The sequence below is a fragment of the Argopecten irradians genome, chromosome 1 (genome assembly GCF_041381155.1).
Source record: "Argopecten irradians isolate NY chromosome 1, Ai_NY, whole genome shotgun sequence".
NCBI classification, from domain to species: domain Eukaryota; kingdom Metazoa; phylum Mollusca; class Bivalvia; order Pectinida; family Pectinidae; genus Argopecten; species Argopecten irradians.
The window spans coordinates 35,156,361-35,184,302 of NC_091134.1; the positions used below are offsets into that span (position 1 = coordinate 35,156,361).

Sequence of the window (27,942 nt, forward strand, 5' to 3'; positions counted from 1 at the left end):
ATTATATATCAAACACTGAACACTGATAGATTTTATTAATAGTTTTTTTTAAATGATGAAATATCATGACTTACAGAAATCCTATTCTCTAGAAAACTTGAGACTAGATCATTATGGTGATGCCTAGCAAATGTATACATTTTACATACATATGATAAGGTAAAACCCATATTACTGTAAATTATAAAATGAACAAAGACACAACAATTTTACTTTATATAGATTATATGATGAAATATTCTTTTTGGATCAAATGACAGTGACTTTATACTTATATGTATATACGTGTGACTCAGCTAATAGGAGTGACAGCTGTGCTACTGCATGGTGACCAGATACTGTACACTTATCAAAATGATACATCCATGGTGTAAATTGACATACAGTCTAAAATAGCTAACGTTCACATATGGTCGTATAAAAGTTCATCATACAGAGCATTTGACTGAAAATATTGCCATGATACTGGACTGAAATCCAAATGTACAACAAACTAAACCCAGTATAATTATTTCCTTAAAATGCAAGTTTTTCTTTCTCTGTGATTTTTTGGGCTCACAATGAACTAATCCATAAATGAGGGGCACCCAAATGAAGCTACCCGATCACATTTTTATAATTTATAATTTTACAATAGAAGTTTTTCTTCTGTCAAAATGAGGTAAAATAAAGGCCCATTCCAAAATTGGGAAAAAAATATTTTGAATACAATAAAATGCCTGTAAAAAACAGATACTCATGACACTATATATATAGAATCTTGATGGGAAAGTCCAGGTCAGCATGGGACAGGATGGGACGCACACAGGTAACACTAATTGTCCCATTTCAGGGCAGGGACATACAAAATATAAACATTGTCCCTTTCTCCCCTTTGGCCATGCATCTCCTTCCTCCTCCCAACTCTTTCTCTCTTTCTCTCCCCTCTCTCCGGTGTACAGTTTTCTTATTAAATGAAAATATTTCATTTATTGAAATGACTGCATTCCTGAAGACAAACATTCATGGAATGTATGTATATATTGTTAGGTGGTAACATCTTGCCTTCATTTGATTATGATTTAAATCTATAAGATGAATACACAAGATATGTATGATTGCATCAAAGCAGCCAAGAGTCTTTTATATTTCTGTAGCCAAGAGTCTTTTATATTTCTGTAGCCAAGAGTCTTTTATATTTCTGTAGCCAAGAGTCTTTTATATTTCTGTATTTTAAATTGTAATGAAAAAGGAACAAACCTTTTTAAAATGTGAAACATGCATCAGTGCATGCTTTTGTTAAATTGTTTTTACAAGACTTTTAATTCATGTAGTTGCAGTTTTTTATAACAAAATTTTGGGCATTATACTATAGATATAAAATATAGTTTGGACCAATCAATGTTGGTTCTCTTTCAAAGTGATGTTTATGTTTCAACCGTCTATTCATAAAAGAGTCTGAAAACTGTTTACATAAAGATGAACTAAGGCACTGAACAGTGACCAGTTTAAACAAATTTCAAGAGCTAAATAATAACAAATTTTGAAGACCTGTCTTGTTAAGAAAAATCTCAATCAAAGCTAAAACAAGAAATGTCTGCAAGACATTATGTCTATGCATTCATAATTAAATCAAAGATTGACAGGACTGTACAGACATGGGTAATACACACACCTCCCCCCTCCCCACCTTCATGGTGAGGACATTATAATCAATGATTTTCAAAGTTATTTTGATATTCAGTTGACACTATCACAATAAGAATTTTTCATTCCTTACCTGAGCTCAGGAACCATAGACTTGGCAGGAGGTCGAAGGTTGGCTACGTCCAGCTGTTTAATTAGGTAGCGATTGGATTCCAAAAGACTCTGAAAATTTAAACAAGACAAATTGCCTTCATAAAAGTGATTGCAGGAAAAAAAAAAGAACAAAAAAGAACACATAATTCTTTGATTATGAAATTAAAGTTGGCAAATGACAACACATCTTTTCAATTGACAGAAGGTCAAGGGGAGATAATTCAAACTTACTGGAGAGTTGAGGATAGATTTCTGTAACATTATCATGGTCCTGTCTCTCTCCAATCTCAGCTTTGTCTGAAACAAAATAATCAACATTTAGTGTAGTCATGCATACACAATTTTATGAATTTATTCTTTTTCTTTTCTCTATATATACAGAAAATACCAATGAAGTCTACAAATGGAATTTTTCCTGCAAGACAGACAACTGAATCAATGTTTTTTGCTGATTTTCTTTTTACATTTTGTATAAACCTCATGAAATATGTTTTATGATCCTCAGAGATATTTTGAATAACTTTGTCCATCTCTGTATTGATGATCTTTTGCGACATCTTCTACAAGTACCGTTATATAACCAACACTACTCTTTATATTTTTATTATTTCTGCGAGACAAATTTTTGTATAACTGAGCCTACCTCTTGTATATGTTTATTCAGGGTTCCAATGGTCTGTAGAGCGTTGGCCAGGTCAGCCCTGTCCTGGTGTAACTTTGGAGTGTGAAGCTCGAACCAGCTCAGCAGGAAGGCGTACTGCTCTATACGACGAGGAGGAAGCAACATCAGCTCCTGGAGACTGGAACAACAGTTCAGGCCTCATAATTACTTTTATAATATAAAATATCTTATACAGAAATTTAGGGAAATGTTTTTCACAATCCAAATATAATACTTAGAAGTGCAAAATTATAATTAAGAAATAAACTATAAACTGGTCAAAATTTCAGTCGATAATGATAAACTTAGATGTATTTAATTTGAGGGAAATTAGTTCATGATCTTGGAAAACACCTGTCTTCAAATTTTAATGTATAGTGTTTTCCCCCCCCCCAAGTACAATGAGTTAGAATTACAGTCAAGAACCAAGGTGATACCTAATAAGATATGCTTTCCCCAAAAGAGACATCTTACAAAATTAGACATTTATTAGATTGTGCTGTTCTAAACTTTCGCAAATACCACTATTATTTTGACATTTCAAATATTCTATATTTCATTTTAGCTCGATCATAACAGTAAATCTATGACACTCACGTCATCATGCGAGTCTCTGGAATGCGTTCGTGACGGTGTAGAAAGGCCCTGAAGGATGGTGTTTGTTCCTTAGTACGCTCTATACACTGTAGGATAACATCGTAGTTGTTGACAAAGTTGGTGTAGACCTTGAGGTGCGTACAGAAACGTACGAATATATCTCCCAGACAGGTGTTGGTCGGGTCCCAGTCAGCCAGGCGATTCTTTAAATCCTCTACCATCTCACTGTAATCATAATATCCATTATTAGTCCCACAGCAACAATAGAAACACAAGAAGCAGGTATTTTACGAGTAAAACTTCAGTAAACCCATTATAATCTGGACATCGATAGTCTGGAAAACTCACAATTTGAACAGATTTGAACTATAAATGTATAGAATCATTCAGAAGGGAAAATATTTGCAATCCAGATGGTTTGGGTTTGAGAAACAAGTGTTTGGGTTATTGAGGGTCAACTGCAGATTAATTTAATCAAATGAGACAACACTAGTACTAAGAGTACATATACAAAATAGGAGATTTTATATGTTATTTAACTAATATTTGTTGCATATCATTACATAAACATATCAAATACACTATATCTAAAAAGTAAATATAAGCATCTTTATTTCAATGTTATACTTATTGTAAAGAACAATATATTCCAATGAACAAAATTATTCACTAATTATTTACTGTAATTAACGTGATTTAAAACAGAGATAGACGTATATAATTGCACATTACATATGCAAGTATTGCCTTATGTAACACATGAAAACTCCAGCATTACCTGCTCACATCCAGTATATACATAAGGTCTGTAAACATGATTTGCACATTCTGGAAACTGGCAATGGCTCTGGAATAAAAAAGAAACTATAATCTCAATTTACAAAGAAATTTTCTATTACAGTATAACTTGTTAAAATGGATGTCATCTGGATTATCACCTTTGGTCGGTATAGACAGGTTTCCATATTATACAGGTTTTAATGCAATACAGCTAGAATAGACAGTGATACGGATCGGACAGGGGCCAGTTTTGACAGGTTAAACTGTATATCATCTACACAAACACTTTTGTTTCAGTTGCACAAGCTTTGATAAACTAGCTCTTATAAATCCAGATTTTCAAAATTCAGAAAACAATGATCTGCAACTACAGAGAGAACTTTGAAAAATACTGGGACTTTGTTTATCATTAATCTAATAGATCATATCTTGTTTTTAAATCTTCCTGTATATTACCTGTCAGCACTGAGGGCTCCCTGTATATTACCTGTCAGCACTGAGGGCGGCCTTTAGAGGTTTAACATAAGTATCCTTGATTCCCTTCAGTATCCTGTTGTACTCCACTTCACTAGACAGTATCTCCATGGCAACAGGTGTTCTCTTCTCAGGGTGGTCACTGAACTTTTTAGGTGTCTTAAAAATTAAGGACAAGGAAAATCATTTTAAAATGTTGCTTCATAGTTGATAATCATTTCATTTCAAATTTGATTACCAATGTCTTTTCATATAAAGCTAAAACCACACGAGTTGTATCTACCATGTCAAAAATAAACACCAGGTGCAAGTGTCTATATACTAGAGTTGTCTGTCATCACACAGAAGGACTCTATATCAGTATACACTCCTTTCTCACAATTTAAAAATACAAATTATAAGCAGGCAAAATAAAGCAAATTAAAACTCCTCTCTCACAATTTAAAAATACAAATTATAAGCAGGCAAAATAAAGCAAATTAAAACTCCTCTCTCACAATTTAAAAATACAAATTATAAGCAGGCAAAATAAAGCAAATTAAAACAAAAACCTATTCTAGGTTTTAACTATTTCATTAACAAAGTGTTCAAAAACATTTTCTTTTTTTTTTTTGGCAAAACCAAATTTGATATTTTCCGTACCATACACCTACCAGATGCTCATGTTTCCCAGTCAAGGTCATTGTACCAAATGTGACCTTGAAGTCCTTCATTTGTTTGGTCATCTGTCCTTTCTTTGTTTCCTGTTCTCTTCTTCTTTCTCTCTTCTTCTGTCTTTGTTGTTCTTTCTCACTCTGTTCATTTTGTGCTTTTTCTCTCATTTCTCGTGGTGAGATCTCTGCTATAAGCCATATACATATATATAAAATATATTTCTCATAAACTGACACTTTTCATATCAAACAAACAAAAATAAGACATTGTTGATTGAACTTATTAGCATTTGACTCCACCATGTACCAATATCAAGTCATTTTTAAGAACATTTTCTAAATTGGAAACATTCAGACAGATGCCATAACATTGTATTTAACATAAATGGCCTTCTGGCAGTAAACTGTACTTGACCCACTTTGTTTTGGGATCTTGAAACCTTTGTATAGATTTGAGTGAAACCAAAACTATTACAAGTATTAGATACCATGTACGTCTGTGCCTACCTTCCTTTACTGCTTCCTCCTCCCCAACCTCGTCTTCCTCTCCGAACGCCTCTGCCTCCTTCTGACGTCCATTAATCTGTTCTACCTCACTGTCTTCCTGGGACATGTCATCGTCACCAGCCGATGAGTCGACAGACTCATAACGGTCCACGGGAGCTCTCTTCATCGTCTTAGACTGAATCAAAAGTATATGAGTTATGTTGTATTTCTCTAGCTAATGTTAATGAATTTTACAGAGTTTTACAGATTAACTCATTCACCCCTAACAACACGTTTAGACTCTCCTAAATTAAGGGCAGAGATAGACCATTATGAAATTCCAGGGGTTGATGAGTTAAAATCTGCTTTTACAGATCATTCAAACACAATTTGATTATTACATAACCAAATCTGTCAGCTAAAATTTCCTGACAAGATTTACTAAATATGTTTCAAATGGCTAAAATATTTATCATATTTTTACCTTTTCTAGACTACTGGTGAATGATAGATCATCTACTCCTGCTTGCTGTAGCAAAAATTTCCCAAGGAATTCAAGAGGGTTCACCTGGAGAAAATCAATAGATATAAAATTAGGTTGGGTATATTCTACTATAGACATAAAATGTTGAAATGTGCACATATGTAAATAATATATAGCAAAACTCAATGCTGGCAGGAAAACAGATAAACATTGATTTATCAGAGTATTAGAGTTAAAAGGATTAATGGACATATCTGAAATATTTGGTTGAGATCAAGTAAAACACCTTGAATTCATCAGTGTCTTTGAATGACATGAGCTATTCATTTCTTATTTTTTTGTTGTGTTTTTTTTTTTCTTTTTCTTTTTTTTTTTTTTTTGCTTGTGAAAATGAAACTTGGAAAATATTTTTTGAGCAATATATAACTTACATTATCCTCATTGCCAAGACTACGGAGACCCTCCGTAAGGACGCCAGCTATTTTGTTTGTTCCCTGGATTTCTGTCTGCCCAAGTACATCAAATACAACCTGGCCTACAACAGAGAAAATCATACCTTTCAGTGGCTGCAAGCATCTTTCCGTTCTAATATTTCTTGATAGGATTTTCTTTCAAATGAAGGAGACAAAATGGGACCCTGTATCAATTCCCTTCTGTCTCAAGTTAGATTTCTTATCATATGAAATCAATATCTCTAAACAAAACTAGGCTCTGATTTCTTGAAACAAAAGTGTAGACTGAAGTTTTTCTCCTTACGTAACTAATGTCAAAATTTTGTTTTGAGAAATCAGTATCTGGAGTTTGGTGGTAGGATAATATACTGGAACAAATCTACATATAACTTTACATTTAAGATACATGATGGCACATGGCATCAATCAAGTGTTTGTCTCTACCATCTAATTACCTGTTAATTGAGATACAATATCCTTGTGTGTCTTCTCAAAGTAAGGAGAAAGCAACTTCTTACAGGTGGTCAGCGCTTCCTTGGCCTGGTCAGCAGTGTTTGTCCACACGTCCAGTTTGGACGTACAGAAGTACATGGACGGGGTTGGACCTTCCTTATACGGTAACAGCCAATCACTGTTAACTGATAAAGAAGACAATTCATGAAATGTGGAGACTTCTTAATAAATCATCAGAGAACACAGATTAGTGTGAACTGTATCCATAGGTTTGAAGTTATATTTCATGTAATTTTAACTCTAACAAGCTTTTATAAAGAACACAATGTGTGAAATGAATTCGTATCTAAGATAGTTCTGATCGCAATAGAGCTGACTTACCATGGTTGTAGTAGCCAACAATTCAAGAAGCCAATAATCGCAGTATGATGAGATAACTGCCTGACTTACCATGGTTATAGTAGCCATTAATCCAAGTAAGGGGAGATAACTGTCTGATTTACCATGGTTGTAGAAGCCAATAATCCCAGTATGATGAGATAATTGCTTGACTTACCATGGTTATAGTAGCCAATAATCCAAGTAAGGGGAGGTAACTGTCTGATTTACTATGGTTGTAGCAGCCAATAATCCCAGTAAGGGGAGATAACTGTCTGATTTACTATGGTTGTAGAAGCCAATAATCCCAGTAAGGGGAGATAACTGTCTGATTTACCATGGTTGTAGAAGCCAATAATCCCAGTAAGGGCAGATAACTGTCTGACTAACCATGGTTGTAGAAGCCAATAATCCCAGTAAATGAAGATAAATGTCTGACTTACCATGGTTGTAGTAGCCAATAATCCCAGTAGGGGAAGATAACTGCATTCCTGTCATCACACTCAACTGTATCAGCATCTCAAGACCAGGCTCTGTAGCAAACAACAGCACACACAATGTAAGGAATATCCTCATGTACTTGGAGTCTAATTAAAGTCAGAGTGTGCATAATATTATGTTATATGAAGGAGTTCATTTGGTTGCAAAGTTATTCTGTTAGGTATACTGTTTGAATTTTAAGACGCAAAATCTGCTCAAGTTCTTTTTACATGTGCCATTTTTTATTTACTCTGCATTAAGGAAGGAAATTTGTACCTGAAGCTGCAAGAGGAACAAACACATCAAGTTGTCCCCCTTGATTTGGTGGTATAATGCGGTCAGCCACTGTCTCAAAGAACTGTGAGACATATGATACGTCTAGCGTATCCAAGGTGACGGTACAGTTCTGGACCAATCGTAACTCTCCAGGCTCCTGACTATGGCAGAATATACCAATACTCCTGGGAAAAAACAGTCAATTTGTTAGAGACTTTTTAATTTACATTAAAACTACAACAAAGGTTATTAAAATATCATAGATAGAGTTACAAAGAAGTCCACAAATGTGACCCTGAGAAATATATTCTTTCTTGATACTTTGATATTACTGTAATGTATTAATCATGGAATTGCAGTTAGAATGGTAAGCTCTGGAGAATACAAATCAATGACTTAAACTAACTCACTGTGCTTGTCTCCCCTGAAGTGCCTTTTCTAGTTTTAAGAGGAGCGTTTCTGTGGTTGTACCTTCATATTCGTATACGACAGGAATGACTCCGAACAGAACAGCATCAGCCAGTAACTAAGAAGGAAATGAGAAAATACTGATGTAGAGAAAACAAGCATGCAAATAAAGAGATACATATCCTGTACAATAGCTTTATGACTTTGACTTCCTGATGATTGAAATGATATTTCATAATACATTTGCCTTAAAGCTGACAATGCAAGTTAAAATTATTAAAATGATTTTTTTTTCAAATAAGTATACTCGTTTTTTCAAGAATCGTTTATTAGACATTCCCCAGTTGAGGACAGCCATTTTTGTTTTACATTCCAACGACTCGCCGACCCTTATATAAAGCGCGTGAATCGACACACGCGCGCTCATTCATGTACCTATACACCTAGCAGTCCACAGGTTATATAACTACAAATAGGTAAACAAAACCCTCACCTGTAAAACTATATGGGACTTTTTTTAGCATGAAAACATGTCAACTCCTCTAAGTTGTCATTCAGATACTTCTCAAAATAAAATTCCAACGCAAGTGAATAGAAATCCGAACAATAATCCGTTCACATATCTCCACGTATATCATCGTACCCGATGCACTCAACTGACCATATACACGTGACTACGTACCTCACCCGAACGAGCGATAACTATCAAGGACACACACGTGTCGTTGTACATGTACGTGTAAAACTTAGTGTATATTGAAGTTTTTTTAATGTTCGTATTGGACATATGTTGGGATATAGCTAACAACACATTCATCTATTACTTCAATGAAATATTGTCAGGTGAGTGCAGTGTTTATTTTCAATTTGACATTGTTATTTGCAATATCGGGCCATGTGTATCTGAGACAAGACATGTTTGGAATGATACACGTGTGTCAAGTGTCCCGTGCTTTATATAGGGGGTTGGCCAGTGAAGGTTACTAAGCAGAGCAAAAGAAAAATGGCTGCCACTTCCTTAGATACCACACTGTCATAACTAGGGGATGTCTCAGAAAAAAATTTTGAAAAAAAAATATTTCGTTAATATATATATTTTTTTAATTTCAACTGATTGTTTTTAACTTGCATTGTCAGCTTTAAAGTTGGTTTCAATACTACAGATTTCATAATATCATTGTACTTACAAGTATATCAAAGAAACAGTTTTAACATACAACCATTAAGATACTGGTAAGTAAAATATGATGCAATGACAGGTTGTGACAGACAAGTAGCAGTGGCCAAGTGGTAACCAAATATTCTACCACTAGCCCTCTACAGGTAGTGCTGCAATTAAAAGTTTCTGACTGGCGGTTGTTGCATTTTTTCTGGGTACCCTAGCCTTACTTTATTTTGTAAACATGACATATCCTCAAATGACTGGCAGTAAATAGGATACCAGCAACTCTTTCTTCCTTTAAGACCAAACCTGGTAGGTTGGTGAGTGACCATTGGCGATTCAAGGAATAAATCACAAACAAAATAATAAATTAATCTTTAAGGTCCGTAAGCTGTGGAATAGTGTTGGGAATCGGTTGCAATTTCATGATCGATCATCAGTTTTGTGTAACTAATCGATGATCGATTAAAATCGATTATATTTGTCTTTGGTCACACTGAAGACTGTGTACATTTTCCAGGAAATCATACAAACTTTCTTCTACACATGCTGCCCCATGTTCTCTGGTGGTTTAATTATGTTTTCTCAAATATAAGCATACTCCTCTGAACAATTATATTTCTGCGTATGCGTATGTGCTCTTCAGTTTATTTAGACGATTCATATTTGAAATGAGCGACAACACAGACAAGCGATTGATTACGACAAGTGTTCTATGACATGTCTTGCATGTTTTACTGATTGGCTAATTACACACTTTCGTTTATCATGATGTTGGACAATCCCGATGAAACTCGATTACACATTTCTTACTCGATTAATTGGTCAAACACCCCAAACCAATGATACTCGACGATCCCGATCAATCAGAACACCACTGGTGTGGAAAAGAAACATAATTTATAAATCACTACATGAAGACTTACATCAGCAGCAGGAACCCTTGAGGAGATGAAGACTACTCGGGGCTTCTCAACCTTCAGTTGACCTCTGGGGTCAGACTCAGCCTGGTTGATGTTGTAGGGATATACGCCTTTGGTCATATCGGGCCTGTGGGTGACACAAACAGTACTTATAGCTTCAGAAACAGTTATTTTATCTCACTCACCCATGCAATTTCATAATAGACTACTCTAGTCCTTCAGGGGTGAATGAGTCAAAATATGTACCTAAAATTTAAAGTAAGACAAAGGAGGAGTGAGGCCAGACAAGGGGAACTTACTTTTGTATCTGTGTCCTGTGAAAATTGGGACCAGACACTTGGGGTACTTACGTCTGTATCTGTGTCCTGTGAGGATTGGGACCAGACAATTGGGGTACTTGCGTCTGTATCTGTGTCCTGTGAGGATTGGGACCAGACAAGGGTACATACTTTTTGCACGTGTGTCCTATGAGGAGTGAGGCCAGACAAGGGGTACTTACTTTTGTACTTGTGTCCTATGAGGAGTGAGGCCAGACTAGAGGTACTTACTTTTGTACTCTTGTCCAGTGGAGAGTAGGGCCAGACAAGGGGTACTTACTTTTGTACTCGTATCCAGTGAAGAGTGGAGCCAGACAGGGGGTACTTACTTTTGTACTCGGTTCAGTGAAGAGTGGGGCCAGACAAGGGGTACTTACTTTTGTGATCGTGTCCAGTGGAAAGTGGGGCCAGACAAGGGGTACTTACTTTTGTACTCGTGTCAAGTGGAGAGTGGGGCCAGACAAGGGGTACTTACTTTTGTATTCATGTCCAGTGGAGAGTGGGGCCAGACAAGGGGTACTTACTTTTGTGCTCGTGTCCAGTGGAAAGTGGGGCCAGACAAGGGATACTTACTTTTATATTTGTACCTTTTGAAGATTGGGGCCAGACAAGGGGTACTTACTTTAATACTTGTGTCCTTTGAGGAGTGAGGCCAGACAAGGGGTACTTATTTTTGTACTTGTGTCCTGTGAGGAGTGGGGCCAGACAAGGGGAACTTACTTTTGTACTCGTGTCCTATGAGGTGTGGGACCAGACAAGGGGAACTTACTTTTGTATTTGTGTCCTGTGAGGAGTGGGGCCAGACAAGGGGAACTTACTTTTGCATTTGTGTCCTGTGAGGAGTGGGGCCAGACAAGGGGAACTTATTTTTGTATTTGTGTCCTGTGAGGAGTGGGGCCAGACAAGGGGTACTTACTTTTGTACTCTTGTCTTATGAGGAGAGGGGCCAGACAAGGGGAACTTACTTTTGTATTTGTTTCCTGTGAGGAGTGGGGCCAGACAAGGGGAACTTACTTTTGTATTTGTGTCCTGTGAGAAGTGGGGCCAGACAAGGGGAACTTACTTTTGTACTCGTGTCCTATGAGGAGGGTACCATTCTGTATCCACAAGCTGTTTTACACGATGTTCTTCCATATTAACTAAATCCATTGTGTCCCTCAGTGACTTCCTCTGTGACAAGCGCTTCAGGTCGTAGTCTTCGCCGGACTAGTAAACAGAGTAGAGTGATCATTTAAAAACATATTATAGCTCTATAATTTAGCATATCTACACTGCTCCATGGAAGAAAACTTTCACAACTTCATCTTAAATATTACCCATAACCATCAGTGGTTTTTTTCATTACCTCATTCATCCCTAAATTGTTTTTTTTTGGGTTTTTTTTGTTTTTTTTTTGGTTTTGTTTGATGGATATTTTTTTTTTCATCCCTAAAATTTCAAAATGGACTAATCTAGTATTTAACTAGACAAATCTAAATGTGTCTTAAGGGGTAAATGGTGACATATTCCTGTTAACTTAGACAGGTTAAATGTAAAACAACATATGTAGTCTTTTTTGTGATCAAATCACTACATCAACTAAAGATTCTATAGAGGGATCAAGAAATACAATACCAAAACATTGAGTGATTTACTAAAGTCTGTGTCTTTTCAAGTTGATCTCTGGTATTTATTACAGGGAATAAGAATTAGCCATGCACTGAAGATAGCTTGCGAAATTAATATGAACAAAAAATTTCAAGATATAAAATTTGAGAAAAACAAAAATTAAAAAATAAAATTTTAATGATATTGATAAATTAGGATCAATATAACATGCTCGAGTTACATTAATAGAACAAAATTCTGGTTGTTTAAGTTGTTATGAGCTTATCATATATTGTACAATGTACCATACATAAAGTAGTATTGCAATTCAAATATATAAATTGCCAAAACTTTATGAATCTAATTGATTGAAATTTTATTACATAAAACACTTTACAAAAGTTACAATCCAAGTTATCCCCATATTTCATCAATGAACATTACATACAGTTTTTTTTTACACATGATCTGTTTTCCCTTCCCCCTACCCTCCATCCTCAACTTCAACTAAAAATGGGATTAAAAGACTATTATAGAAAAAAAAATCAAACACCTAACTCTATAAATTGTGTAATATTTTTATTTTATTATGTAAGCAGCTTTTCAACCATTTTTTGTATACGATTTAGGTTCCCAACCCCTAATCCCACAACTCCCATAAAAAATTATGTAAAACAATAAATTGATATGGAGAACCAATGATTTGATATTGTTATTGATGTACTAATCTTACTTTAGATCAAACAAGTGTGTAATATTAAACTGAGTTATTATAGTTAAAGTTAAAATGAACATATATATATTAAGGGTGGTCACTTAGAACTAAGGAAGATAACTTGGATCACTACATTAGCAGACATTAGATAGTCTAACAATGACATGCTGTTGGGTCTCTGGTGAATAACTTACTTGACCATCTAGTTTTGTGACATCTGACAATGTCACATTATTATCCTGAAAAAAATCGGCATCAGATATTCATTATTTCTAAAATTCTAAATTATTTGACCCACTTCAAAACAAGTTTACGAAGATTTACATTTACAGATTTAAAAATTGTCCGGAAATTCTTATCAGAATCAATGAGGTAAATGTTAATTCTTAGAGATAAACTTTTGCGAATTTACTTGGATCGTAAAATTTGCGAAAGTATTTGGCACGCAAAAGGAAATTGGTTTACTGTACAAAGAAATTCATTTTTGTTTATATTTTCACACTGATAAGAAATTCAGAAAATTTCTTTTCGATCTTTCAAAGAAATGACTCCAACATAACTTTTCAAATATTGAAAAAAGTCAACATACTGTAAGAGTCCTGTGGCCATCCTTTCTCTTGTATGAATCAAGTCCTAGCTCAAAGTCCTGGGACTTGCTCAGTGCTTGTTCATGGTGTTTCTTTGGGATTCCCCACTTGTTATGGAGGATAAGGGCTGACTTGGGGATGTTTGGGTCGTTGGGATTGAAACCGTGAAGGAATGCATGGAAGGATTTATCTAAGTCTTTGGGTTTCTTTGACACACCAACCCAAGGTGGTCGGACATCCATGTTACGTCCTGGTAATGACAAACAAGAAAAGTTAGGGCTGTAATTAGGTGAAGGGCAATGAGCTTTTAATTTGTTGAATAGCAATTCAAGTTCAGTAATATTTTATTTTCTATGGTTAGATATGAAACTACAGGTAAAATGAAAATTTACATCATGGAATAACTTGATGAATATCACCGGTATGTGGATTCAGGTTTACCACAAGGAACTCTCAACATGCCACTCAGGTAAACCACACCTATTCTCATGGCTGTGGCAAAATTTCAGTAACGTACTTGATACAATGCCTACTGACCATGACCTTTGGAAGTTACATGACCTTAACTTTAATATTTGACCCTCAAAGGTTTTAACTTTTAATCTTAGCCATTTTACAAGTTTTATGGAAGGACAAACAATTTAAGTGATCAATTGGGTAATGGCTCAAGTTTCTATAGATCTTATAAAGCCATGTCGTTATGGAATCCTATTAATCAGTATTGGTTTAAAAGGAGATTTTTAAATTAGTAGGAATATAAGTTTACTTACGACTGGAGGTGGGTGAGAGACGGCCAGATTTCGTTGGTGATTTTGACCTCTTTGTAGACACACAGGGAGTTTGATGTACGCCCATACCACCACTGGAGTTCTGTAAATAAAGCAATATGTTCACCATCAAGATTTCTACATGTTATACTCATGAAATATTTCCAGAAACATTCTGAAGATTAATAATTTCATTCAAAGTCAGTATAAGCATTTTTATGTCCTGCTTAATGATGGTTTTACAAACAATTTCATAGTTAGAGATTTTATACAAGGATTTTAATTATTATCAAAAGTGTCTTTTAAAAAAAAAATCATAATAATTTCATTAATACTTGGGGTCATTGCATATTCATAATACTAATATGAATGAAAACCATGCTGATCTAGCAAACATTTTGTGTATGTGACGATACAATGGGTTTGTATATATATAGGGAATGAAGAGAAATATCAACAATCTTACCACATCATTAGCCGGGATATAGCCTTGTGAGTGAGCACACATCACGTAATGTTGTTTCCAAGCTCCATACTCATTTTTTGGAGGTCTATAAGGTAGCATCCAGCCATACTTCAAACATTTCGGCATCCATATTTCGTCCTACAAAAATCAGTCATTTCTTTATAAAATTCCCATGAGGTAACTTTCATTTTTCTGTTTCTCTTTCATAAAATCTTAGCTTCCTTATATCGCAACAGTTACAAGAATGCATCAAAAATGAGTACAGACAGCATACTTTATTATAATTATCTCCATGCTGTTTTAACTCATTCACTCCGAAAGACACATTTAGGCTCTTGCAGATCAAAGACTGGACCATTCCATTATGATATTTCAGGGAAGAATGAGTTAAAGTTCAGTAAATTACCTGTGCTGTTAGAAACTTCCAATGCCAGCTTGCCTGTCCTGCTCTGCACAGACTCTGGGGCTCAAGGAAAGAGAAGATGTAGACACTGAGGAAGCGCGGCAGTACTGTGGTGAAGTCGAGATGTTGAAGGGGAACTCGCTCTTGGAACCACTGCTGTACAAACTTGTACTGGTTACGTCGACACTGCTGGAACACTACGTCAAAAAACCTCTTCCTCTGGGAGTCCGACCACAGATCAAACTAGATCAAATAAAAATTTAAAGATGCTCAACCGCCGACAAATGGTATTTTTTCCACTATCAAAAACAGGACCAGACGATTTAGTATTTTTCCTTCAGTTACAAAAGTTACTTACTTTACACCATTACCACCATTGAAAAGTTTGAGCTTCTAATTTTACTTCAAGTTAAAAACAAAAAATAATTAATTGCATCCCGAAAAAAATCTGTCTCACTATATCCTATATGGAATGAAATATTGATTGCACATGCACCATAGGCAAAACATATTATTTTATGTTATTTTTATGTTAATTAGACATATATATACACAATTAAACACCAATTATTGTTCAAATGATGAATATCATTTATTCTCTGTCGACGGTGGAGCATCTTTAAACATTGTAATATATCTGATATGTTAGAGAATGAAAAACAGGATTTATCTCCCCTTAAGCAGTTAAAACGTGAAGGACCATATTACATTACCTTGGCATTCACATTTAAGCTAAAGCTTAAAAATATTTGGCCTCATTTACAAGTAACTCATGAATATTATAAGTGTTCATCATCATTATACACAGATCAAACTAGATCAAATTACAAGAGATCCCAGAGGGATCTTGGCGCCCACCAAAGATTGATCTATGTCTGACAAATGAAAGAGGGATCTTTTCTCTGCTTTTCAAACTTACAATTCTTTTTTCTGCTTTTCAAACTTTAAACTATCAAAATCCAAGATGGTGGTCGCAAAATGCAATAGGCAGAACTAGGGTCCTAGAGGAACATACATATGATATTTGAGAACAATCCCTTCAATACTTTCTGAGAAATAGCGGTAACAAACTTTAACTATCAAAATCCAAGATGGCCACCGGTCGGCCATCTTGTTGACCGATCAGTCCCAAAATGCAATATGCACAACTGGGGTCCTAGGGGAACCTACATATGAAATTTGAGAAAGATCCCTTCAGTGCTTTCTGAGAAATAGCGGTAACAAACTTTAACTATCAAAATCCAAGATGGCTACCTGGCGGCCATCTTGTTGACGATCAGTCCCAAAATGCAATATGCACAACTGGGGTCCTAGGGGAACCTACATATGAAATTTTGAGAAATAGCGGTAACAAACTTTAACTATCAAAATCCAAGATGGCTACCTGGCAGCCATCTTGTTGACTGATCAGTCCAAAATGCAATATGCACTACTAGGGTCCTAGGGGAACCTACATATGAAATTTGAGAACAATCCCTTCAATACTTTCTGAGAAATAGCGGTAACAAACTTTAACTATCAAAATCCAAGATGGCGGCTGGTCGGCCATCTTGTTGACCGATCAGTCCCAAAATGTAATATGCAGAACTAGGGTCCAAGAGGAACCTACATATGAAATTTGAGAACAATCCCTTCAATACTTTCTGAGAAATAGCGGTAACAAACTTTAACTATCAAAATCCAAGATGGCGGCTGGTCGGCCATCTTGTTGACCGATCAGTCAATCAATAGCAAATTGCCAAAATTTAAAATTTCAATACATTGTGATATTTCTGATATGTTAGTGAATGAAAAACAGGGTTTATTTCCCTTAAGCAGTTAATCAAAGTGCCAAGGCCACTTATAGGATGCTGTAAATGAAGGACTCAAACAAAGGAAAAAAGAAATTGGTTTTTCATTCAAATATTGAATTTAGTATACTAAGTGTGCAGTGTTGAATTTTGGAGTTTAACAAAATATATTTAAGGTATACTATATTTATTTTATTGATGTTTAAAGTTTTTCAGGAACAATGAGTTAAATAACTCATTTTCTTGAAATAATTGTGATAAATTTTTACATCTTAATCATTTCTGAAATAATAATTTCAACACCAATGAAACCATTCAGAATCTGAGTATCATTTTTTTCATAATTCTTTATTTAAATTCACAAGAACGCTAGCCGTTAACATCAAGAAAACTTCGTGTAATGTATCAGACTTTAGCAAGTCTTCGTAAGCCTGATAGTAAGTGGTTGGCGAAATATTATGATTTTTTATTATCGTGCAGAACATTTTAAATATCGTGAGTTTTGCTTTGCCGACTTTTGACTTATAATAAATAATGGCCATATACTTTTACAAAGTAAAAGGTACATTATTTGGTTACTTATAACACCCAAATTTCTTTTGAATTCATAAGAACGCTAACATCAAGAAAACTTCATGCAATACATTGGACTTTAGCAAGTCTTCATAAGGCTATCGTACATTACACGGCAATATAAGTTCATTTGTCACTTTAAGTTGCTCGTACATATATAGATCTATATTATCATTATATTTTGTAAGTTTATGTTGATAAATTTTGTACTTTTTCCCTTTCAATATAATGCAGTTGTCGATAAACAAAAGACACAACTCCACGTCACAGATCAAGGGAGGAAACACGTACTCAAAATTATTAACTTTTACTGCGCAATGATATCATCAGATATCATATAGTTCGTCAATGCAACCAACACATAAAACTTTATAAGCATTTTAAGAACTTTCTTTTGCAGTTATCTTACAAACATTTGATTACAATAATTGATCAGTAGCATGAATTACGTAAACTTTAAATAAACATACACAATCCAAAATCCACTGAAAGTCTGCCGCAGAGGAAGACAGCGAAGAAGGTGTTGTTCAATTCGTGATTTTTAGGAGACTACTGATCTTGGAGTAATACAAAAATCATAGAGTCCCAACTGAACACTTAAAACACTCCATCCATGTTGTATATGGATGTACAAATTCAATGACTGTGGTTTTGAATATAGGGGTTTTATTTTTTCATACCATCAAGTATTACATGAAATGAACAAAACAACTTTTCATTTTCAACGTGGAGTGGTTCCATTGTTTTGATGTGCACAGGCTTGCCGAGCGTACCTAAGAATGCTGTTTCACAGCATCAAAAATTGAAGGACCAATTACGTCACCTAGGCATACACATTTGAATTAAAGGTTAAAAATATTTGGCCTCATTTTGAAGTGACTCATGAATATTATAAGTGTTCATCATCATTATATCTTAAAATAATCCAAGTAAATATGGTCAAGAACTATTCCAAAATTTGAAGTTGTAATAAATCAACTTTTCAATTGACTTTGAATCACAATGACCTATACAGAGCTTCAGATAATTTTACATGAGCATGGGTCATCGGGCCAATCCGAGTCAAAAACAGGGGATCATTTTTCGAAACAAATGACAAATTTACACATGCTAACATTCCTTCAGGATCAATCTGACAAGCTAAAGAACTCTCCATGTGCCACCTCTGGTTACATGATTTTACGGAATGGGAACAAACTTGCGGACTGCAATTTCTCTCGTTTTAGCTTATATTTGCATTGCATCGATTGGAGCATGCAAAAGGAATATTGTGCTTCATTTTCAAAAACTATGCAGGATTGGCGCTGGCGCACCGTCCACCTGAAGCTCTGCCTTTAGATACAATTAAAGTTATGAAGTTAATGCAAGTAATTTATTTAGGTGATGCAAGTATTTATTAAGGTCAGAAAATTTACTACTGCATGTTTTCTGACAAAGGTAAGAATATACCAATGAGGATGATGTACTGATGCTTACCCAATGAGAAACAAGGTCACGTCTTTCATGAAATATCTGGAAAAGAAATAATCAATGAAACAAAAGTATAGCACAGTGGAACTTCCCTAATCCGATCATGGTTGGTGCATAGAATTTCGGCCGGTTTAAAGAGGGTTCCGTTAGGAGAAGTGAACTGAATATTGATCAATATGATCCGGATTTTATTGATCGGAAGTCGTTTTCAACATTATACTGTACTGCCTAGTGTTCGTTATAACCGACCGATATTAATTGTTAATGTAAATGTTATCACAAAAGAGAAAATCATATAATTAAAAGGAATGGATTACAACAATTTTAACTTTGTTACAGCTTATAAACGTAGTTAGTTGCGTGAATAATCTTGGGGATGTTCTCATCTGAACTATGGCCGATCGCTTCCGGTTACGTCAATAATCAAATAAATATGGTCTATAATTACACGATAGTCAGTTGATGCCGGGCATTATATGACAAAACAATACATGGCTTTAGTTTTTTCATTCAGATAATTTATGTTATCTGACAACTACATGTACATATTAAGTAAATAAGTAACCCGTATAAGACTCTTAAAATTGAATACGAAACTTGCTGTTTATTACTAACTTAGCAGTAAACAAACCTACAATTAAACAAACCGCCAGTACACGTGGTAGACCTTCGTTAAATATCTAAACAATAGACATGATTAAATAATTACACCACCATCTCTGGTATAATTACCGTGTACATATACCTATAGCCTTCAGACCTGTATGCATGCCCCAGGACATGGCATGCGACAACTATGGACACAGGTACGTGTGTATTTCATGGTTAGTGATCTGACCTCAATGCAAACTATCGGTGTCGTTCAGGTAAGGCCGGTTTTCAAAATTGTATTTTAGTTACATTTGACTATTCTGATCTCAAAATCGGTCCGGTATTCGGAATTGGAGGGATCGGTTTTGGGAAGTTTTACTTACTATTAATAAAGAAGAATTCATTCCGTACATGACATCCATGTTCAGTTTCTAGAGGTGATCGGTTTCAAGAGGTTCGGTTTCGGGAAGTTACACTGTACAACTACTGGCACATACCATAAAACATTTTTATTACCTTTTCTCTTATCATCGTTTCATTATAAACATATATCATTATATTATTAATTGTCAAGTTTAAAATTCTACCATCCTTCCGTTTATCATAATGATTATGAATAGCAAAAATACATACCGTATTCGGCACTTTTTCAATTTTTTAAACGCCCTGGGCGCTTATTGGGTCAAATACGGTATATATAGTCAGACAGGAGGTTTGAGCCAGAGCTTGAGGCTTGAATAATATAAGGGTTTCAAGATATAAATTATGTCATTTGAGTATGATTATAGTCCAATCTTCAAGTGATTGTGACATCATATATCCTTTTTGCTGGGACTAATTAAAATCATACTCAGACAACATCATTTTACATGTTTATCATCTCAAAATAACCAATGGAGCCAGTGGAAAAACAGCCAACTGCCACCACTAGACTCAAAATTGCAACATAAGATAAAATGTCTCAGTAGACAACAATAATAAGATGACAGATGTCTCTCTATCTAATTAATTACCGTTTCGTTGGAGGGTTTGTGAACCACCGGTGTCCAAGCACTGTTGTACGTCCTCATTTTGTTGGTGCTGTATTTCTCCTGAGAGGCCACAACTTCCTTCTTTCTCTCTGTATTCTGACCAAGAATTTTCTTGTCATTTTTGGTCAGATGTCGAGTGGACGTTGCTTTCAACTTCCTTGATCTAGTGTTTATTTCAGCCTCATCTGCCATCTTGATCTGGGACAATTAAATATCATGTTTGGTTAAAAATATACTACCAAATAAGAAACACATTATGTCAATATGGTTTTAATTCCCCAATAACAATCCTTAAAAGTCCAATACCTTTCCGAAACAAAAATCTAAACTTTCTTAAAAACAACAATAACATTTATAAGAGTTATTAGAAAAGATATATTAATGGTCTGAGACTGAGATGAGGTTATTACAGCACTATATTTACAATTGCCACTGTTTCTGTATCGATAAACTATGTTGGGGCAAATCTGTTTATTTCCCAATAAATTGAGTGTAGAACATGACACGATTCGGTGCGTATGAATACTTGTATACATTGACGGACTTCCTTTGCCATTCCACTAAATCACATGCCAATCTCAACAAATAACACATGTACGAGACAATCGGAGACATACAATAAAATGCATTTATGTTTTTTAATGAATTATTGCTATTTGACATGAATAAATAACTGAAATATGAGAATTATTTTTTGTGACGTCATGAAAAATAAGGGCAGGATAAAGTGGTCAGTCAACGGCACGCTTTTTTGAATGGCTGTTGTGCATGAATCAAAATGACGGCAGTATAAATCTGACGGCGAATAGCACAGGTAAATGATTGTATCTGACGTTTTAGTTGATTTTAATGTTTAAAGAAATTATTGTAAATATAAGGATTAACCTCTTAATTATTTTGCTTAGTTTATGAGATGATAAACCCAATGGAGCAGTCGGTAAATTCTACGTAAACGCAATTTACCTCGTGCTCCATTGGTTTTATCATCTCATAAACTAAGCAAAGTAAGAGGTTAATCCTTAAATAAAGTTACAACGTACAATACAAGATTTCCTGCATAATTTATGTTATGGATATAACACACATGATTGTAACCCCTAGAGTGTCGAGGCTGAGTTTCAGTAAGCAAACAACTTTTTCGACTTTTCAAAATTTTCACTCTTGTTTTGCATTACCATCTTTTGAATTAAAAGTGGTTTCAGAAAGGTAGTGGACCTTTAAATCATTTATCAATTGCAAGGATTTATCAGTGAGAAGGATTCATTACTTGCGGTTTTGGGCAAAGGCACTATTAGATTTAAGCCATTTTGTAGTGAAGCAGGATGCTTCATCACGTGATAGTCACGTGACTGCGCCATGTTCAGTCAACAGTAAGTTTCGTACTTAAATTTTGTGACGATAACAAAACCGCTACGATTCACTAGGTGTTGCAAAACATTTTTAAATCTAAATAATATGGTATGTATAGAGTCTTTTCCTGAAAATATGTGTTTATCAGATACCATGTAGACTAATTTCAACTCCGTATTCATGAACCATTTCCGGTAACGTCAGTCCAGTAGCATTCGTATTTAAAACCATTTTTAATATTGACAAACATTGTCCACTTGGCTCGGAAGAAATTTCAATTATTGCTAACTAATGTCTCTTACACAAATTTTGTCAAGTATATGTAGAAATTCCAGCAACTTGTTACGATAAAGTGAGCCAGGTAACACCTGGACAGTAACACAGGTAAAGCAGAGGTGTGTGATTTTTAGGGTAAGCCACATGCCGCTGGCGATAACTATCAACTGAGGTGACACTAATTAATCGCACAGTCCTGACCATGGTCCGATAGCATTACCTTGGGCTCTGAAAGGGGAATTATTTGACGGGATATTGGATTTTCTTCTTACTATGGGGAAAAACCGGGAGATTCCAGGAGATTTAGCGAGTGTGGGAGATTCCGTAGGGTGTTTAGAAATTCCGGGAGATTCCCGGAGAATCCGGGAGGGTTGACAGGTATGCTCTCATTTCCGAAGGCCTATTTCTTTGATGCAGCTTCCGACGTCAGATGAAAGCGGAAGGAAAAGTGCAATAATATCAATATTTCTTGCTCTAACAGTGATAATATTGATGTGTACTTGCAGTTTAGGTAATAATTATCCCATTTATCTAGGAAAACCATAACTTGAGGCCTCATAAAACAGTATTTTAGCCGATTAGATATGATGAATTCCTTCCATAAGACTTTGACCTAGTTTTAAATAGGCGGCTGGTTACTATAAAAAACGGAATGTGAATTCAAGAGGGCAGAATGAAAGTATCAAGCAATTTGGGGACTTTGCAATTTGTTTTTTCTATTTACCGGCTGGATCGCTTTCATCATGAAGTTTTGTCTGGGTCATGAAAGTTTACGTTAGGAGATGTAAATATTTGTTTTAGATGGATTTTACGGCTGGTTTTGTCAAAATACTTGTTGATTTATGAAAAAGATGTAGGTATTTGACATTGATGACGATTTAAATATGATTTAAACGTTTTATATTGTCACAATCCAAACTTTGAAAATGTTACCCTCAGCATCGGGTAAATGGCCTATCTGAAGTTAGAGGTTGGACACGACGTAATGTTCCAAAAGTGTCTCGTGGTGCTATACCTCTAGCATTGTTGGAGTAGTTCTCAGGTTGATCAAAACTTCCTATACTGGGTCGCGACCAGTTACCGTGATGTACCAATTACCGTGATTTCTGCGCACGCTCTATCTCCCGCACTATTTTTTGGATTCTTTTAAACAGCTAAATCACGGTGGCCAGGCAAGTGTTCATTCAACAAAAAATTGTTCATTTGCAGTCGATATTGCTCACAAATCTACGTTTTTCTTTTGAAATCAAAGTTTGCAACACTAAATCATAGCGGGGAATAGCTTGAAATCATGACTCACTTGCATATATATCCTGAAATTTCATGAAATCATCGTTTATTTTGTTGGTCAGTCGTTTTCAAAAATCGTCTGCATCAAAGTAGGTCAAAGTATGCAAAATAATGGGTATATACGGCAAGTTACCGATCGGGCATGCATGGATAATTTGTATTTAGTGAATTTCTGTAAGTTTTAGATCGTCTACACCTTTGTTTGTCTAAATTTACTCCTGCCCGGAGCTGAATCCTGTTTTAGTGATTCCCTGGTCACCTATCGAACGCACCTTTAAACAGTACTTTTTTCGTGCTGCTTTCGCCGATCAGTCACTGGATCCCAAAATAACCATGCATTACGATTACATTATTTTACCAAAAGATATTGGGTGCTTTAATGAAACACAAGCTAAGTTTTGGTGCTATAAGCATGTTTTTAAAAGCGCATTTCTTTTCTATTTTGAAATCACGGTAACTGGTCCTGTAGGTATCGTCAACTGTACCAATTAGCGGTGAAAATAAATGGCGTCTCGTCAAAAAACATATTATTAAAACTAAGTAGCGACTATTGTTACTGAAGTATCTTGGACTAAAGATAATTCATGTCGATTTACAACGCCTTCTGTGCGTTAGTTTTGACAAAATCCTTAAAAAAACTCGAAAAAATCACGGTAACTGGTCGCGACCCAGTAGATATTTCTATATAAATTCTTTTTTTTTTTTAAATTTACATTTATTTGGAAGGAAGGAAGGAAGATAATTTGTTTAAAAACACATCTCTTTACTAAATCCTCCAGTAGGTTAAAAATACGCTAAAAATATTAAATAATTTACTGTCAAAATAATAACACATCTAAAATAATGACTGCTCCCTACAATCGACCTCTTGCACGAATTCGCTTTTTTCAACGAGTCAAACAGATTATCTGTTTATACCATGATTTTTGCTACATTTGTCGTTGTTTGTAAAAAAATGTACGTCTGCTTTAAAGTTCATTAATTCTTTGCGATGCAATAAACTTCATTTTTAATAACAAGAGTCGTCAACCGGATGTTGTTAATCAAGACTGGTCTGCAAAATAAACTTGATTTCACTTGTCGCCTCAGTAACATGTTTGGTATTTATTATGAAATACATGGATGTTTTATCTATGTTTCTGTGGAAATGCATATTTATAACATCTCTCTCAGTTTCGAAAGTCTTTAAATCCATGCACTCATACCTGTTTGTTTACTAATGTTCCTTCGGCCTTCGCGTTTTTAATCCACTTTGACACAGGTGCCCGCCATATTTTCTCTACGTGTGAGCATGCGCAACGTGTAGTTGCTACAACACGATTGACCCCGGAAATGGGTTAGGCTGCACATCCGCGCTCAACAGATCCTGACCAGAAATTATATCCAAGTGTATGATTTTTCTAATAAAAGTAAGACTGTTAAATTTTCGAACGGCATACATATCGGGTTAAAAAATCTATAGCAAGAGAAAGGTTTTCAATTATGATGTAATTTAGTCTATTTAATTTCTAAAATTAATAAAAAAAATCGTATTTCCTAGTTTTAAATGATATCCCGCGGAAATAACCAGTTATATTATCTAAACTTAAAATCTATCAGTAGGCCTTTTAGTGATATGTAGATGTGTTGGTTTTAAACCAATCAAATTCAAATTAAACGATAACTAAATGTCTATTAAAAATACACGAATATATTTGTTTGAAAACATTTTTATTTAATCGAATGCAAATATTCATATAAAAATATGTTCGTTCGTTCGTTATGTTAATTAAATCTTATTAACGAATAATCATACTACTTTTTTCTTTCGCTATAAAATGTACAAAAATGTATTTCATTTAGAGATATTTTTTGTGGATCTATCTTCTCAAATATGCTCCATCGCCGACAGAGCATAAACGATACCCATCATTTGAATATAATAACTGATGTATAATCGGTTTTTCAGTTTAAACATATTTTATTGCCATATACGAAACAGGATCGGACACAATGGTGTAAAGAAAGTAACTTTTGTAATTAAAGAAAAGTACTAATTCGTCTGCTCCTGATTTTGATAGAGAGTGTCATTCTATAAAAAATAGATTTTTAATGCATCGATCTCACTCGACAGATCTAATCCAGGTCAAGGTACAATTTAACAATTTTGGAGCAAAGAGACATCGGAGCAATAGGACATAGAAAGTAGACACACACATCCTCCATCTACTAATTTAATTACTTTTACTATTGTTATTTTCATCTTTGGTCTTTATCATAGTATAATTGAGGATTCCTGTCAGCGTCCGACAACTTGCGTATAATATGAGAGGACTATTATCTCTTCGAGCATATGGTTTTTAATATAAATGTTTAGAGAAACAAATCGTAAACTGGAGTACACCATGATATGAAATTACACGCTGATGAGAAGTACGATAATACAGACAACGCATGTATCTCACAATATCAATGACAAATTAATACAACATGAAAAATATTAACTTGCTGCTGAAAATTGGTCATGGCCAACTATGATGAAGTTAATTATGTTAGTCTTTTTTGCCCAGTGTTCATTAGTTTCTTTGTACAGCATTTTAATTTACACGATACATTTCAATAAGCTTCTTTGCGACTAATCGAAAACTTATCACAGGATATATACGGATCTAAGTGCATGGTAGGTAATCATTATCTTATAACTAATATCGAATCTTCAACAAAATGTCCAGGAATAAATCAGATGAATGCCGTCTGATCATAAGTTTTTGTGTTGTTCACGAGGATATTTATTTCAAATGGATGCAGCTAGTTAAAATAAACGCACAATGAACAAATAGAGTTTGTAAACGTCTGCGTCAAGACTTTAAAGTCAAGTCAGAAGAACTGAACACTGCGAAACGTTCGCAAAAATGTCTGAAAAATATCAAGAGGACCTGACAAAAAATCCAGGACTAACCAACATGAAATCAAAGTACTGATATTTTATAAAGTAGTCTGAAAAAATAATTGTAAGCATTGATGTTTTTATTTTTTTTTAACTTTCTCGGATATAAAATATGTTTGTTGCAAACTATTGTAAGAATCCGCTACTCGAACGCACAGTTTGCAAACGAAATTTCTTTCATACCCCGATGAAGTTAAAAAAATGTGACACCAATGCTTGAATGAATCAGAAAACAATACAGATTTGTTTCTTGCTTTTTAGAAAATAAGGATGTAAGAACCCAATATACCTTATTCAGAAACAATATAATTTCATTGGAAAAGTAGGTTTTGACTGATCTTACTAAAAATTTTAAAATCTGTTATACAAATAACACATCAATGATATGCATTAATTACATATATAACTGCTAGTATTATCAATATACATATCACGATTAACTTGTTTCATTAGATACAAGCAATGTAAATCATCAAAATAGATTAAAAAAGGTTAAAGAAATAAATTCAGATTTTAAGTTATCAAAATTTGTGACTATTTACTACACAATGCTGATGAACGAGGTCTCATACTGTCTACTTTATTTAAAAATTGAAAAAGACATTTGTGAACTACATTTTATTTGCTATATTATATAGCTCTGGAAAGTAACCTAGACACCTGCTTGTAAACAAACAACCGCCGCGGATTAATCCGATCTAGGTTGTGTGTGTATCAGAGCCATATTTTATATTAATTACATATAGGCATGTTGCATTGTTGGAACAGCTACAAAACAATGGCAAGTGCATTTCATCATGTTTTATTTAGGGAGGGAAATTCATCAGCCATTTCTTATCTCAAACAGCCCGGATATTTGGCATATTTTTGACAAATAAGAATTAATGTAAAGTGAACTTCCCACATTTATTTTATCTTCAATATCCATTAACTTTCCCAAACAATGGATAGCATTGACTACACTAAACAACTTTAAAATCACTTAAGTGACGAGGACTATTTCCAGCAGCGCTCTGATTTCGTTGAAGATAGTGTAAGTCATTTTTTCTCAAACGCTCGCTGTGACTTTATTTATTATAAGTAATTGAAAATTACCTGGACTTGGCCACTACCAGAAGGACTTAACAAGTTTTAGAGGACTAAATACCTTTCCGAATGACTTTGAAACTATATGTTTAAAAAAGAACCGAGAAACTACCTATTGGACAGAGCAACGTTTTGTTTTAGAGCACTCTCTGTAATACTGTTTACTAACTGGGTCCAAGGAAAGATTGGAGACACGCGCGTATCAAATTGACAAAGAGTTCTGTGGTCAACGTACTGATGGTGAATTAGAAGAGGTAAGAGGTAAGATCAA

General features: G+C 34.7%; 1 protein-coding gene and 1 long non-coding RNA gene across 3 annotated transcripts in view; one reads left to right on the forward strand and one right to left on the reverse strand.

The window, feature by feature from the left end:
• LOC138325602 (uncharacterized) overlaps window positions 1–3,144 on the forward strand; it is a 47,789-nt gene extending 44,645 nt beyond the window's left edge. The window contains exons 3-4 of the long non-coding RNA XR_011208805.1: window positions 2,444–2,590; window positions 3,006–3,144. This is a non-coding gene — a long non-coding RNA (uncharacterized lncRNA). The remainder of the gene's footprint in view (window positions 1–2,443; window positions 2,591–3,005) is intronic.
• LOC138325561 (epithelial cell-transforming sequence 2 oncogene-like) overlaps window positions 1–24,945 on the reverse strand; it is a 53,794-nt gene extending 28,849 nt beyond the window's left edge. Inside the window, exons 1-23 of one of the 2 annotated variants that reach the window (XM_069271323.1) lie at window positions 24,865–24,945; window positions 20,726–20,941; window positions 19,128–19,163; window positions 15,292–15,531; window positions 14,886–15,023; window positions 14,423–14,522; window positions 13,655–13,902; window positions 11,827–11,969; window positions 10,450–10,573; window positions 8,364–8,479; window positions 7,954–8,138; window positions 7,641–7,730; window positions 6,822–7,004; window positions 6,346–6,449; window positions 5,915–5,998; window positions 5,452–5,626; window positions 4,945–5,129; window positions 4,305–4,450; window positions 3,816–3,884; window positions 3,038–3,262; window positions 2,423–2,579; window positions 2,011–2,076; window positions 1,760–1,848 (exon numbers count right to left, since the gene is read on the reverse strand). In XM_069271323.1, the coding sequence (XP_069127424.1) occupies window positions 1,760–1,848; window positions 2,011–2,076; window positions 2,423–2,579; window positions 3,038–3,262; window positions 3,816–3,884; window positions 4,305–4,450; window positions 4,945–5,129; window positions 5,452–5,626; window positions 5,915–5,998; window positions 6,346–6,449; window positions 6,822–7,004; window positions 7,641–7,730; window positions 7,954–8,138; window positions 8,364–8,479; window positions 10,450–10,573; window positions 11,827–11,969; window positions 13,655–13,902; window positions 14,423–14,522; window positions 14,886–15,023; window positions 15,292–15,531; window positions 19,128–19,163; window positions 20,726–20,935 (3,113 nt within the window). In that variant the 5' untranslated portion in view covers window positions 20,936–20,941; window positions 24,865–24,945. Of the gene's footprint in view, window positions 1–1,759; window positions 1,849–2,010; window positions 2,077–2,422; window positions 2,580–3,037; window positions 3,263–3,815; window positions 3,885–4,304; window positions 4,451–4,944; window positions 5,133–5,451; window positions 5,627–5,914; window positions 5,999–6,345; window positions 6,450–6,821; window positions 7,005–7,640; window positions 7,731–7,953; window positions 8,139–8,363; window positions 8,480–10,449; window positions 10,574–11,826; window positions 11,970–13,654; window positions 13,903–14,422; window positions 14,523–14,885; window positions 15,024–15,291; window positions 15,532–19,127; window positions 19,164–20,725; window positions 20,942–24,864 lie in introns of both variants that reach the window. The other variant, XM_069271313.1, reaches the window with a different exon arrangement.
• Between the last annotated feature and the right edge of the window lie 2,997 nt (window positions 24,946–27,942).